This window comes from Babylonia areolata, chromosome 3, assembly GCF_041734735.1.
Source record: "Babylonia areolata isolate BAREFJ2019XMU chromosome 3, ASM4173473v1, whole genome shotgun sequence".
In the NCBI taxonomy this organism is placed as follows: Eukaryota; Metazoa; Mollusca; class Gastropoda; order Neogastropoda; family Buccinidae; genus Babylonia; species Babylonia areolata.
The window spans coordinates 3,030,710-3,047,354 of record NC_134878.1 but is presented as its reverse complement, the minus strand read 5'-3'; the positions used below and the strand labels follow the sequence as shown (position 1 = coordinate 3,047,354).

Genomic DNA, 16,645 nt, shown 5'->3' with positions numbered 1-16,645 from the left:
AATGGTGATGTAAACCAGAAAGTGTGAAGAAAAAGTAGCGTTACGAAAACGCAGTTAAATAATTTATAACTGTCTCTTTCATGTGCAACATTGCGCTGGGGGGGGCAGGGGGGGGGGGGAGCTGCTTTATTTTCTTTTTATATTATCTACATTCAAGCAGATGCAAACGTGCTAAAAACCAAGCAAAAATGAATCGGTTTTCATTGTATACAGCGAATCTTACTACACGTGGGAAATTCCAGGCATAACTTAACTTTCGCTTTACTGCAGCTAAACCGTCAGAACCGACCAGTTTCCTTCAGGTGGGGAAGGAGAGGGTGATTTACCCCCACCCTTCCGCACTGCGTGTGTGCCCCAAAACGGCTTCAGCACTGTTATAGACAGTAAGAAGGGGCCTGCCGCGAGTGGTTTATCTCTCTTTTCTAATCTCCGGTGTGGTTCACGCGATCTGTGTGGCGTTCTGTTGGTGCACGTTACCCCCCTGTTTCACGTGCTTCGTTTTGTTCCAGCTGTCCGCCCCACAGGGCGTGCTGTTCCTCAGTCAGCCAGGTCAGATGACCACATTGTACGTATCGTGCTGGTTCACATAGCACACCGCTTTCATTTCCCAATCGAACAGCCTGTCGTTTGCTGAGCACATCGGGTAGGTCACAGACATGAAAGCGTGTGAGGGGAGAGGAGAGAAAACTATAGCTTTTTCTTTATAGATAGATATATACAAGATAGATGAACACACACACACACACACACACACACACATGAGAGAGAGAGAAAGAGAGAGGGGTTGTCACTATGTGTGTGTGTGTGTGTGTGTGTGTGTGTGTGTAGATTTTGATAGCGGAATTTTATTTTCTTCTTGTGTTTTTCCCGCTTCCACCTTTGTTGCGTGGCAATCGTGAGCGGAATAAAATTCCGCTATCCAAATCTACACACACACACACACACATGAGAGAGAGAGAGAAAGAGAGAGGGGTTGTCACTATGTGTGTGTGTGTGTGTAGATTTGGATAGCGGAATTTTATTTTCTTCTTGTGTTTTTCCCGCTTCCACCTTTGTTGCGTGCCAATCGTGAGCTGTATTCGATAGCATCCAGTTTTTGAGCGTCGTGTTGTTTCTTTGTGGAGGGGTTTGTTGCCTGCACAGCGGGCTGTGTTTCCACTCGATCAGTCAGACACACGCCTGCTACACTCCCTGCAGTCAGTTACCCAAGAAAGTTGTCACATGTCGATATCTTTGGCTTATATTGTATTGACAAAGCGGGCTTGTGGAAGGAGACTGGGATGGTGGGTGGGTGGGTTGGATGAACAGGGAGTTAGTCGATGATTATGCGTGTGTGTGTGTGTGTGTGTGTGTGAGAGAGAGAGAGAGAGAGAGAGAGAGAGAGAGAACTGACCACCCAGAAACAAAAAAGATAAAGAGACTTGATGTGGGAAAATGGACAGTCTGTCTGTCCGTCCGTCTGTCTGTCTGTCTCTCTCACTCTTACTCTCTCTGACCTTTCACTCTGCACCACGTCCCTCTCTTTCTGTCTCCGTCTCTTGTCTCGCTCTCCCTCTCCTACATTCCCACTCACTCTCTCCCTCCCCATTCTACCCTGTACCTTTCTCTCATGCTTTTTTTCTGTTTCATGTTGAAGACCATACTTGCAATGCAATCCAGGGCACACCTATTGATAAATCTATGACGGGGCTAACATTCAGTGCGCTTTGATGGCGGTCGGTCGTTGGCTAAGACTGGTGGGGAAAGGTCGAACAAGTTCAGTCAATCCTTTCCGATCAGACATTGGGTGCTTAATCAGAGTCCACTTTACACCTGAATCCGATTCACGTGGTGGCATTGTTCCATCCCCTCCCTTGAGTCCACCGCGAAACTGTATAGATACACTCCTTTTATTTTCTTCAGTTTGCTTTTCAAACACACGCTTGCAAACCTGCGCACGGAGGCACACACACACACACACACACACACACACACACACACACACACACACACACACGATATATATATATATATATATATATATATATATATATATATATATATCTTTCCTGTTTTATTTGCTTTTCTTCTCTTGGCATGTCTTTCCTTTCCCTCCTCCGGCCTCTCTGTTTTAAATCTGTGGTCCGAATCGGAACAATCTGAATCCTGACAGAACAACTGTTATATCGGTTGGCTGGTCGGTCAGACTGCATCTTGATGTTTAACAGTGTGTGTACAGTAACGCAGAAACCCCCTGACTTGCATGGCTGGTTCAGTCCTTTTGGATTTATCCATGCGCCAAACTGACACGACAACGCGTCTTGACGCACGAACAAAGAAAACGATGGACCAACTAAACAGGACAACAAAAGCCTCTGAGCCAACTTGGTAAGACCTCAAAGAAACGAAGATGCAGCTGTATAAAATACAGATACTTGTGTTTGTACACGGGATAGCTAAACATTATTATAATAAAACTGAGACTTGTAACTACATTAAACTCGGGTGTCAAGACATCAGCTTAGTAGGCACTATGACAACACAGCTAAGACTCATAACTAACTTGAACCAGCAGAGTAGTAAAAACGCTTCATGAAAACAACTGAAGACTACTTTTGATGGAATGAGAGAGAACAAGAAAGGAGGACATAAAGAAGGAAGTCGTTCCTGCTGCCCGTTCTCGGCACACTTCATTGCTATGGACATGCTCCACAGCACACGTCATTGCTATAGACATGCTTCACGGTACACTTCATTGCTATGGACATGCTCCACAGCACACGTCATTGCTATAGACATGCTTCACGGCACACTTCATTGCTATGGACATGCTTCACGGCACACTTAATTGCTATGGACATGCTTCACGGCACACTTCATTGCTGTGGACACGCTTCACGGCACACTTCATTGCTATGGACATGCTTCACGGCACACTTCATTGCTATGGACATGCTTCACGGCACACTTCATTGCTATGGACATGCTTCACGGCACACTTCATTGCTATGGACACGCTTCACGGCACACTTCATTGCTGTGGACACGCTTCACGGCACACTTCATTGCTGTGGACACGCTTCACGGCACACTTCATTGCTGTGGACACGCTTCACGGCACACTTCATTGCTATGGACATGCTTCACGGCACACTTCATTGCTATGGACATGCTTCACGGCACACTTCACGGCACACTTCATTGCTATGGACACGCTTCACGGCACACGTCACTGCTCTGAACATGCTTCACGGCACACTTCATTGCTGCTTCACGGCACACTTCATTGCTATGGACACGCTTCACGGTACACTTCACTGCTGTGGACATGCTTCACGACACACTTCACTGCTATGGACATGCTTCACGGCACACTTCATTGCTGCTTCACGGTACACTTCACTGCTATGGACACGCTTCACGGTACACTTCATTGCTATGGACATGCTTCACGGCACACTTCATTGCTATGGACATGCTTCACGGCACACTTCATTGCTATGGACATGCTTCACGGCACACTTCACTGCTATGGACACGCTTCACGGCACACTTCACTGCTATGGACATGCTTCACGGCACACTTCACTGCTATGAACATGCTTCACGGCACACCTCATTGCTATGGACATGCTCTGTTTCATGGCACACTTCACTGCTATGGACATGCTTCACGGCACATTTCACTGCTATAGACAAGATTCACGGCACACTTCACTGCTAGAGACAGCCTTCACGGAACACTTCATTGCTATGGACATGCTCTGCTTCATGGCACACTTCATTGCCATGGACACGCTTGACGGCACACTCCATTGCTATGGGCATGATTCACGGCACACTTCATCACTGCTATGGACATGCTTAACAGTACACTTCACTGCTATGGACATGCTCTGCTTCACGGCACACTTCACTGCTATGGACATGCTTCACGGCACACGTAATTACTATGGACATGCTTCACGGAATACTTCATTGCTGAGGACGTGGTTCACGGCACACTTCATTACTATGGACATGCTTCACGGCACACGTAATTGTTATGGACATGCTCTGCTTCACGGAATACTTCATTGCTAAGGACATGGTTCACGGCACACTTCATTACTATGGACATGCTTCACGGCACAGTTCACTGCTATGGACATGCTTCACGGCACACGTAATTACTAAGGACATGCTTCACGGCACACTTCATTACTATGGACATGCTTCACGGCATACTTCACTGCTATGGACACGCTTCATGGCATACTTCATCACTGCTTTGAACATGCTTCACAGCACACTTCACTGCTAAGGACATGCTTCACGGCATACTTCACTGCTATGGACATGCTTCACGGCATACTTCACTGCTATGGACATGCTTCACAGCACACGTCATTGCTAAGGACATGCTTCACGGCACACTTCATTACTATGGACATGCTTCACGGCACACTTCATTGCTAAGGACATGCTTCACGGCACACTTCATTACTATGGACATGCTTCACGGCATACTTCACTGCTATGAACACGCTTCACGGCACACTTCACTGCTATGAACTTTACATTCTACAATCCACCATCAAAAGGTTCATTCAGTATGTTATCCCCAGATTGCTTTTCCACACGTGAACGGAATCACAAGGACTGTCTTCTGTTCTGCAAAGTTACGCTTCGTGTGTTCTTGAAAGATCCAACGTTTGGAATATTTTGGAATTAGTTCGATTTTCATTTTGTAAAAACCCGCATGGAAGAAGTAAAGGGAAGGAAGAGAGAGAGAGAGAGAGAGAGAGAGAGAGAGAGAGAGAGAGAGACAGACAGACAGACAGACAGACAGACAGACAGACAGAGACAGAGACCGAGAGATGTAATTGAGAAGGATCGTCAAGAACTTGTGCATAACAATTGTATTCAGTTAACTTCGTGAGTCTGTGACATAGTGCAAACTGTGACATTCGTGAAAGCAAATCACAAGTATGAAAGTAAATATGACTAAAGATGTTTATCAAACAGTTGTACTAAACAATCACCTCCATTTATCCGTCATCATGGTTTTGTTTGTGACAACATCCACTTATTGAAATTCATGAAAGAAAATTAGGTATAAGATATATCTATAACCATTTTGAGAAGTAGTGGCATCTTGTGAATAATGGTAATTGATAACAAGAAGGGTACAATGAGAGCGTGTGAGGGGCCGAGGCAGGCAGGCAGCCACTGAGATAGAGAAACAGTGACAGAAGGAGAGAGAGAGAGAGAGAGAGAGAGAGAGAGAGAGAGAGAGAGAACAGTACAGTAGGTGTAGCATCCCAGATTGTCCCCCACCCCGGAAACGTCCCCGGAGGACAATTTGACCGCTGGATATGTCCCCCCGGGGATTTTCTCACCGTTCATAATGTCCCATGCGGACATTTTCAGCGGCCAAAATGTCCCTTTTTTGCGTTTTAGCCTCGTTTTGAAATGTCCCTTACCCTGAAAATGTCCCCTCCTTGAATCCCGTAATGACCCCTCCGCCGAAAATGCCCCGCCCCCCTCCCCCCGTCCCCCCTCCTCACGCCCCCAGCTTTAATCCAACAGAACATTTGTTACATCTGCGAGCACGCCGTGTGTGCGCGCGCGCACGTGTGTGTGTGTGTGTGTGTGTGTGTGTGTGTGCGCGCGCGCGCGCCCATATGTATGAGTCTGTACCTATATTGGTGTAAGTCGTGTGTGTGCGCGTGTGTGGGAGGGAGGAGGGAAAGGGTTGCATTTTTGGCAAAGGCAACGTTACGGATACACGAGGACATTTTCAGGGTAAGGGGGACATTTCAGAACGAGTCAAAAACCCAAGAAAGGGGACATTCTGGCCGCTAACAATGTCCACAGGGGACATTATGAACGGTGAGAAAGTCCCCGGGGGATATTCCCAGCAGTCAATTTGTCCCCCTGGGACGTTTCCAGGTGGGGGACGATCTGGGATACAACACCGGAATATACCGATCCCAGTCACGAGAATGGTCCGCATACAGTCTGCGAAGCATTTCGGCAACATCTTGTGTTTCACCGCAGTTCAAAACAATGCTGAACAGATTTGAAAGAATATTCGTGATAATGACTTGAGTTTGCGAAAGGCAAACCAGTGATTCTTTAGACAAAAAGATGTCATATCTAGACGAATGTCAAATATTACTTATGTTACAAATTAAAACAAAGCACGTCAGTCGTAAATTAGAAATGAATGTCATAAAAAAACCCAAGCATTTGAATCAACACAAGAACTGTGTGTGGTAAAATATGTCAATATAATTATTCATAAAGATGCCGTCATGTTTATAGGCAGAGGACCACCATGATCATCTGATGATGTATGCACAGGTGACTTTTACCTTTTTGGAAATAACACACCCACATATCCATATGATTAAACTTGATTGCAGGTGAACGGTGATGAGAAAATAGTTAAACAAAGTGGAAACACATGAACTTCCGTGCAAATTACGAAAGCTACATCAAAAGTAGCTAAATGGATACATGGACACATTATGAACGTGTCAAGTAAGTGAATGAATGAACGATGAATGTGTAACACAAATAGAACACTACACTGCAATATGAAACAATGTATCTCATTAGATTCTTCCATTCACAAATATTGAAGAATATTTCGCATTGAAGACAAGAAAGTTGAAGAACAAACAACAAAGAAAGAAAGAAATATATCCACTTACTCATTATTTCGACGTCATAATGCGCTCTGGGGAGCATTTTAAAAAGCAGCCGTCACCATCTGTGTGTGGGGGTGGGGAGAAACAGAGGGGTGGGGAGATAATGTAAATCAATATATTTTCTGAGGTATCCCGCATTTCTACATACTTGTACGAGCGTGAAAAAAAAATCAGCACATTCTGTGTATCTCACGTGCATTTTCCTGTTTTTATATTGTGCTCTTTGAGGAGACCAATGAGGTCCACATGAGTCCCTGTACATGAGCACCCCCCCCCCTCCCTCTGTCTGCTTCTCTCTCTCTCTCTCTGTCTCTCTCAGTCTCTCTCTGTCTCTCTCTAACATTGAAAAAATACACACGTAGCTGGAAACATGGAAAATGCATTTCGACCAGTACAGTGCAGGTTTATACAAACTGATCTGAAACATAGAAAAAGAACACCACAGGAGGACAACAATAATATACATAAACCTCCCACCCCCGAAAAAGGGGTAAACACTTGTCAAAGGCAAAGAATAATGATTGACGAAGAAAGTGGGACGCTTGGGCATTGATCGGCACATTCATACACCATACTTCTTGGCATTTGTTATTTGTTCATGTTCTCTCTCTCTCTCTCTCTCTCTCTCTCTCTCTCTCTCTCTCTCTCTCTCTCTATATATATATATGTGTGTGTGTGTGTGTGTGTGTGTATGTGTGTGTGTGTGTGTGTGTGTGTGTGTGTTGTATATATAGATAGAAAGAGAGAGCCAGAGAGAGAGAGAGAGAGAGAGAGAGAGAGAGAGAGAGAGAATTTTTGTACCACAGTCCACAGTTTCTCCTCTGTACATTCTGTTGCCAAATCAAACTTCAGAATTCCCCTGCAGCATTCGATGAAAACAAACCACTGGTGCATAGAGATTGAAATCGGAATTACCAGATCCACATCAATAAGAAAATGAATCAGTTAATCAACCAGTCAATCATCTCTTCATTTTCATCCATCCATCTACCAATCAATCTATTATATAACAGTCACAAAAATCAAGAAAAATAATATTAATACGTGAAAGACATAATTTTCGGTGGATCAAAGAAAGGTTTTCATGGCAAGTTGCAGGCCACCTTTTCGTGACAAGTGCTGAACGGTTGCATACATAATAACAAATGATAGTCAACTGAGATATGTGAAACCCAAATCAGCTGTGGTTTTATATTCATTGTTGTCATGAATGCGAGGAATTGGGGGCATTGGAGAGTGGGGTGGAATTATGGAATGTTTTTATTTGCATGCATATATTCATGGGATAAAAGGGAAAAGACAGAAAAAAAATATAATACTCAGAATTAAGAGAGAAAGGAATGATTCGAGGAAACTGTATAAATGAATTACACGCACATACATTGGATGAAAAAAACAGTTCCTGTTGCAGAAACAGTTTCAGGGTGGGGTGAAGATTGGTCAATGGGCTGAGAGCTTGGCTCATTTTTGGCACAAAATAAAGCCTGGAGAGGCTGTCCTGTGCATGTTTCATACCAAGTATTTCCACGTTCCAGTTCCTATCAGTGTGTGTGTGTGTGTGTGTGTGTGTGTGTGCGTGCGTGCGTGCGTGTATGTGTTTGAGTTTTTTTATGATCCTAGCATGACTGCAGTTGAGCTATTGTCAAGACTTAACACAGATGTATCCGACACATGAGGTATTCAGCAAAATTCGAGTTTTGTGGTTCCTCCCTGTTTAGACCTTCGTTCTGTACGGAGCACGACAAGCAAAAGTCTCCCTGAACAGTAAACTGGGGTAGACATTACAGGGACGAGTAACCCAAAGGCATCCAGGTGGGTTTAGCAGTCATAAAGAAGACGAAGGAGCGGTCATTTCTTGTGTGTCCATGAGACATTAATTCCTGATGGGTTTTTCAGGCTTTGAATGCGTCAGTAAATACCTACATAAACAGACTTGTAGACGAGAACAGGAACTCCATTTGCCTTTGTTGCCAAGATGTGTACAGCATACAAGTATGCATAGTTTTGGGGTACGGGTAATTTATTCACAGACTGACACAGATTCTGCTAAGGTTCGGCCCATGCATGAACAAAGTAGTTTTGAAACAACTTATTTGGGGGTCTGCATCCCATTGGCTGTTGTACCCTCAAGAGCTTATTCAGGGTAGCTAGATCTAACGCAAACGTTCTGATTCCTACTATCTAGTTTTGAAAAGTATTTTATATGCAATAGCCCCCCCCCACCCCCCGCCCCACCTCCACCCCCCCTTTTTTATATAATGTGGCCTGTGTCAGTTCTCTTAAAACCCCACCTTTTTCCAGAAAATCAGGGCCTATTTTGTGTGGTTAATGACTTCAGTTCGTTGTAGAATGACTTAGGGGATGGCAATACATAATGCAAGGAAAACAAAAACAAAAACAACAGATATGGACTATGTGACGATTTAAACGGTCCAAGTTAACAAATATCGATCAGACCCTGTGAAGCATGGTACAGAAGGAAATGTTACTATGACATAACAGCACTGTGCAAAAAGAACACTTTCTGTTGTGACATATTGGGAATGTATCGCGCAAGGCATGGTGCACTATTGGCTTGTGACATATCGAACGTGGTGACATCAGGAGTAAAACGGGGCATGAGCTGAACCAGTATTTCGCAACAGCAAGTTCAAATACCAGGAAGTGGAAGCGCGCATTCTAAGCATGCGCAAGACAGATTCTTCTTGTTTTTGTTTCAGTGGTTGAATTTTGTTTCCTTTCAGTTGAAAGACATGTGAGCCTGACTATCAGCACAGTGTCCGAATGTTCACCTGCTGGGCGTAGCACACTGTCTGTCTGTCTGTCTATCTATCTATCTATCTATCTGTCTGTCTGTCTGTCTGTCTTTTGGTATTTCTGTATGTCTCTGTTTGTTGGTCACTTTGGTGGCCAGCATTAAACAGCATTAAGCAGGAGAGGTTGTTGAATACTTGACTGCGTAGTGCGCCGCGTAGATTCTCACAGCGAACTATGCAGCAAATGCTGTCGAAGCCTCACTGTTTAGTAAATATTCCAGAGATTTTCAACAGTTTTATATTAGAAATGAACAGCACAAACATGCGCGCGCATGCACACGTATAGGTGGAAACAGTATGACATTTGATGGTGCAACGCGTACGGCCACACAGGAGACATTGGTTGAATACATGAAGGAGGAGAAAATAGCAGCCTCTGCGCCGAGTTATTGTAACAGTGGAATATTTCCACTGCATATCGTTGCCAAAGAGTGAATGCGACTTTCTCACGCACAAAAGAACCACACACACACGCATACAAAAACAAAACAAAACAAACAAAAGGCCCCACACAACTACACACACACACACACATTATGACAAACTTTGTGACAAACAGAAAAATAGACAACAAGGACTCTCTGTGAAACGCTTAACAGTAAGTCACATTCTTATGTTATTGTTGGAAACACGTTGAGAATCATAGTGAGGGGGCATCCCATGTTGGAAACACGTTGAGAATCATAGTGAGGGGGGCATCCCTTGTTGGAAACACGTTGAGAATCACAGTGAGAGGGCCATCCCTTGTTGGAGGAAACACGTTGAGAATCATAGTGAGGGGGGGCATCCCTTGTTGGAGGAAACACGTTGAGAATCATAGTGAGGGGGGCATCCCTTGTTGGAGGAAACACGTTGAGAATCATAGTGAGAGGGCCATCCCTTGTCGCATTACTGGTATTGTTCTCTTCAGTCCTTGGCGCCAACTGACGATACTAAGCACGGCACCAGACTTCGGACTTTGTGACGAGGACCAGGACTGGATAAAACAAATATGAGTTTCCAGCTGGAGAGGTACCCGCTGCTCTTGTTTCTAAACGACAGCAATTGGTGAAGCGGTGAAAACGGTGTGGTAAAAATGTGAAAGGTGTTTATCAGCCATGGCACTTCACCAACACCCGTGTTCATCGCCACAAGCACTATGCTGTGTGGCTGTGACACCACAACCCGTGTCGTCACTCACAAGCACTATGCTGTGTGGCTGTGACACCACAACCCGTGTCGTCACTCACAAGCACTATGCTGTGACACCACAACCCGTGTCGTCACTCACAAGCACTATGCTGTGTGGCTGTGACACCACAACCCGTGTGGTCACTCACAAGCACTATGCTGTGTGGCTGTGACACCACAACCCGTGTCGTCACTCACAAGCACTATGCTGTGTGGCTGTGACACCACAACCCGTGTCGTCACTCACAAGCACTCTGATGTGTGTGGCTGTGACACCACAACCCATTTCACCACTCACAAGCACTATGCTGTGTGGCTGTGACACCACAACCCGTGTCGTCACTCACAAGCACTATGCTGTGTGGTGGCTGTGACACCACAACCCCTGTCGTCACTCACAAGCACTATGCTGTGTGGCTGTGACACCACAACCCGTGTCGTCACTCACAAGCACTATGCTGTGTGGCTGTAACACCACAACCCGTGTCGTCACTCACAAGCACTATGCTGTGTGGCTGTAACACCACAACCCGTGTCGTCACTCACAAGCACTATGCTGTGTGGCTGTAACACCACAACCCGTGTCGTCACTCACAAGCACTATGCTGTGTGGCTGTAACACCACAACCCGTGTGGTCACTCACAAGCACTATGCTGTGTGGCTGTGACACCACAACCCGTGTCGTCACTCACAAGCACTATGCTGTGTGGCTGTAACACCACAACCCGTGTCGTCACTCATAAGCACTATGCTGTGTGTGGCTGTGACACCACAACCCGTGTCGTCACTCACAAGCACTATGCTGTGTGGCTGTGACACCACAACCCGTGTCGTCACTCACAAGCACTATGCTGTGTGGCTGTAACACCACAACCCGTGTCGTCACTCATAAGCACTATGCTGTGTGTGGCTGTGACACCACAACCCGTGTGGTCACTCACAAGCACTATGCTGTGTGGTGGCTGTGACACCACAACCCGTGTCGTCACTCACAAGCACTATGCTGTGTGGCTGTGACACCACAACCCGTGTCGTCACTCACAAGCACTATGCTGTGTGTGGCTGTGACACCACAACCCGTGTCGTCACTCACAAGCACTATGCTGTGACACCACAACCCGTGTCGTCACTCACAAGCTGTCCTTCGTTTGGCTGTGCGAGTCGTGCAGAGGTTTGTTGACGACGGGTCCGGAGACCAAGAGAGCCGTCTCTGGCCCGCTGTCTCTGCACTCCGCCGCCTCCCGTGTCACGTGCAGAGCACTGGCACCCATGGGAAGTGCGCCCCGCCGTTCGTGCTCCGCCGGTCTGGTCAGCAGGACGGCCGGGCGGTCAAGGGGAGACGGCACGTGCAGCACGGGAGTGGGACCAGTGGTGCTGCCCACCAGCATGGTGGCCGTGGAGAGCACCAGAGGAACCAGCACGGTCCCCTCGCCATCAGTGCCGCTGCTGTCCTTCCGCGCGGACCGCGTGCTGGGGGACCGCTTGGGAACGCAGTCCGAGATCTTCACGTGGTTACACTTCTTGCCGTCACCGTGCACTTCAGAGTCCGAGCTTTCGCTGTCGTTGGCGTCGTTGACGGCCGCCCCTGAGCCCCGGCCCTCGCGGTCGGCTTTCTCGCGCTCCATCCTGTCCAGACGGCGCGCCATCTGCTGGACTCGTTCCTGGCGGTGCACGTTGAAGGGGTCCCGCTTCATGGTCAGGTACATGTCAAAGATCTGCTTCCAGACAGATGGGCACAGTGGGATGTGAATGACAGATGTCAGTGTCAAAGATCTGCTATCAGTGATAGATGCCACATGTCAAAGATCTGCTATCAGTGAAAGATGCCACATGTCAAAGATCTGCTATCAGTGATAGATGCCACATGTCAAAGATCTGCTTCCAGACAGATTGGCAAATGGAATGTGAATGATGGGTGTCACTTGACAATCTGGCATGGGAATGCATGCGGGGCAAATGCACTGAAACTTCCAGAGTCGGTATTAAATCAGTGGGATTATTGAGACACCTGACGTGTGATTTGTAAAACTTTTAGACAGTCTGTCTGTAGACATAGGGCATGTTTTCAATGTTTACGAAATGCGCGCGCGCGCGCACACACACGCACACACACACACACACACACACACACACACAACAACAACACCAAAAACACACCCATGTATATACACAGATGTATCATATGTATATATATATATATATATATATATATATATATATATATATATCTTTTGAAATATATCTCTTAAAAAACCCCAGTTAAGTCAAACATGTATTACCATCCACAACATCTCTTTAAAAACCCAGTTAACTGCAACAAATATCACCACACAACATCTCTTTAAAAACCCAGTTAACTCCAACAAGTATCACCACACACCATCTCTTTAAAAAACAACAACAAACAAACAAAAAAACCCCACTTGACTCCAACAGGTATTACCACACATATCTTATAAACCCCAGTTAACTCCAACAAGTATTACCACACATATCTTATAAACCCCAGTTAACTCCAACAAGTATTACCATTTCCTCCTCCATGTCTGCCCGCTCCCTTTTGAGGTAGGTGATGATGCCCACCACGATGCCCATGGAGTAGAAGAGCAGAGTGACCACGATGTACAGCAGAGCACTCAGGTCGTCCTGATCCACGCCCCTGTCAGAGGCCTGGGTCGTGTTGCCGGCCATGGGGACGGGCGTCTCGGGGGCCACATCCGGGCAGTCGGGGATCCCTGGGGGGAGGGGCGCCATTGTGGGCAGATGTCCTCACGTTGCTGGGAGACGTCCTCCCTCCGCCCTTCTGGCTTCCGGTCAGAACCTGGGAGTGTCGATGGTGTACGTGGCTTCAGAAATCCATTGGTGATGCCGCCCAAGTTCAGAGGAAGGTCTAGACTTGTCGAGGAATCGGTTGTAGAGTCTCGTCCGTTCAGAATTTGAAATGAAGTGTGTTGCAGTTTGGAAATACCGAAAAATCTGGCTGCTTCACACCCCTTTTTTTGTTGTGGGACGTCACAGATTCACAAACTGGGCAAAGATCCACGATGATTCAGAATTATAGCAAAGATATATAATATTTTAACAATATAATTTCCATATACATTTTTGTTATGGGCATTTGATTCAGCTCTTACGATCTCCTTTAAGAAAAATATTTGATTGACTTCAAAGTCCTCACTGTCTCGCAGTGTCGGCTTGGGAACTTGCAGTGATATCATTGGGGAGAGGATCCAACATTCAGTCAATGCAGATTGTAGATCCACTCTGGCCGAAAATCGAGAACTTATTCATGCTGGCAGGGTAGAAACTCCACATGGTATGCTGGCACAAAGTGCTTCAAAGGAGATGCAGCGTAATTCAAAGTTTCTACAGACACAGGACGGCTGTGAATCACACAAAATCACCCAGAACAATGTTCTGAACAACGGTTTATTTCTAACTTCTCGTGAATTAGTTGGAAATTCGAAATGAAAACAGAAGTACAAATGATTATCCTCAAAGATTGTAATTTTACCAGAAACATTCTGACTCTTCTTCTCGGCCTTGTTTCAGAGATAATTTAATTTCGTTCAAAAATTGCGTGGATCCAAACGTCAGTTCAACAGTCTTATTCAAATCCTGTCTCCTGTTGTGAGTTCGCACAGAACTGCCGGTTCCAGCCAGACAGCAGCTGTGGTGTGGGAAACCAGTTAGAGGGAAGGGGGTGGTGGTGTGGGTGGTGTGGGAAACCAGTTAAAGGGAAGGGGGTGGTGGTATGGATGGTGGCGGTGGTGTGGGAAACCAGTTAGAGGGAAGGGGGTGGTGGGGTGGGTGTTGTGGGAAACCAGTTAGAGGAAAGCCGGATGGTGGTGGTGGTGTGGGAAAACGGAGTGTTCCCTGTACCCCGGTGTTAATCCAACGGGAAGTTGCATGGGGTCACCCCACTCTGTTCCTCCTGACGGTGATGAAAACCTGTGCACACAAAAGAGGCATGTCCGTCATCCATCTGGAATCTGTCTTTTCGTCAGCACTGAAACTTCTGAAACACAAGAAGCAAACAGATCGTTTGTCTGGAATTTTTTATCTGTACGTAAGTGTTGAAATTTTGGAAGCAAAAGATACGAACACATTATATGTCTGGAATCAAAGTATCTCCGTAAGTGCTGAAACTTCTTGAAACAAACGAAACAGATATATCGTTTGTCTGGAATATGTCTCTCCGTCAGTGTTGAAACTAATGGAAATAAAAGAAACAATTAGATCACGTAACTGTAATTCATATCTGTGCGCAATGTTGAAACTTCTTAAATCAAAGGAAACGGTGTTGAATCTATTTCTCCGTATGTGGGTGTTCAAACTTCTGGGAACAAAGAAGAAAAAACAGACAAAAAAAAAAAAAAAAAAAGATCGTTTGCCAGGAATGGAATTGTTCGAAAATGTTGAAACGTCCAAAAACACAAGGGAAATAAGCAGATGAGGTTCTCGGAATTGAAATCCCTGCATAAGTGCAACGTGTGAAGGTATTCCCCCTTTGCTTCGGATGAAACATTTTTCTTTCACAAACGACGATAATGTCTCTCGGTGTACTTAGGTGACGTGAGTGTAGTTGAATGACTGCTTGTTTTCTATCCTAATCAGATCTTTAAATAATTGATTGCTCGTTTTCTCTGCTTTCATTTTATGGAAGTATTGGTGGTGCATTGGAAAGCTGCTCTGTCACATGCGCTCATGAGATCCCAAACGTCCAAGATGAACACCACATTTCGTTACTATACCTCTCTGAATGTGGAACAATAGAGCGATGTCTTCGATACTTCCCTTCCCCGGCACACACAGAGGAAGAGGACTCGCCGGACAGTGTAGACCTTCAGTGGAAATGAATTATTAACGACTGGTGGAAAGGCCCCACGTCCTCAAAGGTGATCACATTTCGCTCCACTGACGCGGGAGGTGTCCCAGCCATACCCGTCCTCACACACGCTGAGTTTGGTGATGGAAGTAAAGTACCGTAGGGAGGAGGGCGGTGAGGGTTTAGTGTATGTTATTTTTCTCGTTTTTCCTCGTTTTTTTCCCTTCTTCATAGCGTCCTCTTTTTGTTTTCCACCTCGCCTGCCCCCGCTGTTATTATCTTCACTGATATCATTATCGTCATCATCGTCGTCGTCTTTGTCATCATTGTTATTATCATTGTCATCATCGTTTTCATTATCACTGTCGTCGTCATCATCAACATCATCATGATCATTGCCATCACCATCATCATCATGACCATCATCATCACCATCACCATCATCACCATCACCATCATCATCATCACCATCACCATCACCATCACCGTCGTCATTATCAACATCATCATCACCATCACCATCACCATCATCATCATGACCATCATCATGACCATCATCATCACCATCATCACCATCATCATCATCACCATCACCATCATCATCACCGTCATCATTATCATCATCATCCGCCGCCCCGTATTCCCCTCCCCATTGTCATTGCCTTCTGATTTCCCTTCACCTCCCCCCTCCTCCCCAACCCCTTCCTTGATCCCTGCAACGGGAAGGGGGGCGGGGGTTGGTGTAGGAGGGGGCATGGGGACTGGGGGGTGGGGTGGGGGGACCGGAACTGGAGACGGACTCTGTTTTCTTCCAGTATGCATAATACATCAGCTTCCTGGGAGAGGAGAGAGGCACACACCGGTCTCTGTCCCCTGTCACCCCCATCTGTGTGGCCGTGTTCATCTGACAGCGTGTCCTTTGTGGGCCCCATCTGTGTGGCTGTGTTCATCTGACAGCGTGTCCTTTGTGGGCCCCATCTGTGTGGCTGTGTTCATCTGACAGCGTGTCCTTTGTGGGCCCCATCTGTGTTGCTGTGTTCATCTGACAGCGTGTCCTTTGTGGGCCCCATCTGTGTGGCCGTGTTCATCTGACAGCGTGTCCTTTGTGGGCCCCATCTGTGTGGCTGTGTTCATCTGACAGCGTGTCCTTTGT

At 46.2% G+C, this 16,645-nt stretch overlaps 1 protein-coding gene across 1 annotated transcript; it reads right to left on the bottom strand.

Moving 5' to 3' along the window:
* Positions 1 to 10,768: 10,768 nt before the first annotated feature.
* Positions 10,769 to 13,418, bottom strand: LOC143280228 (uncharacterized). The gene is made up of 3 exons (XM_076584860.1): positions 13,194 to 13,418; positions 11,799 to 12,379; positions 10,769 to 10,781 (listed from the first exon to the last, which is right to left on the bottom strand). Exons 1-3 carry the CDS (start codon positions 13,416 to 13,418, stop codon positions 10,769 to 10,771), a joined length of 819 nt encoding a protein of 272 aa, XP_076440975.1.
* Positions 13,419 to 16,645: the final 3,227 nt, after the last annotated feature.

What these genes read in the sequence shown, in the direction of transcription:
- LOC143280228 (XM_076584860.1), bottom strand. Translation starts at nt 13,418, where the DNA reads ATGGCGCCCCTCCCCCCAGGGATCCCCGACTGCCCGGATGTGGCCCCC. An exon ending in CAGACATGGAGGAGGAAATG is followed by an intron (nt 12,380 to 13,193) that starts GTAATACTTGTT and finishes GTCTGGAAGCAG; the next exon opens with ATCTTTGACATGTACCTGAC.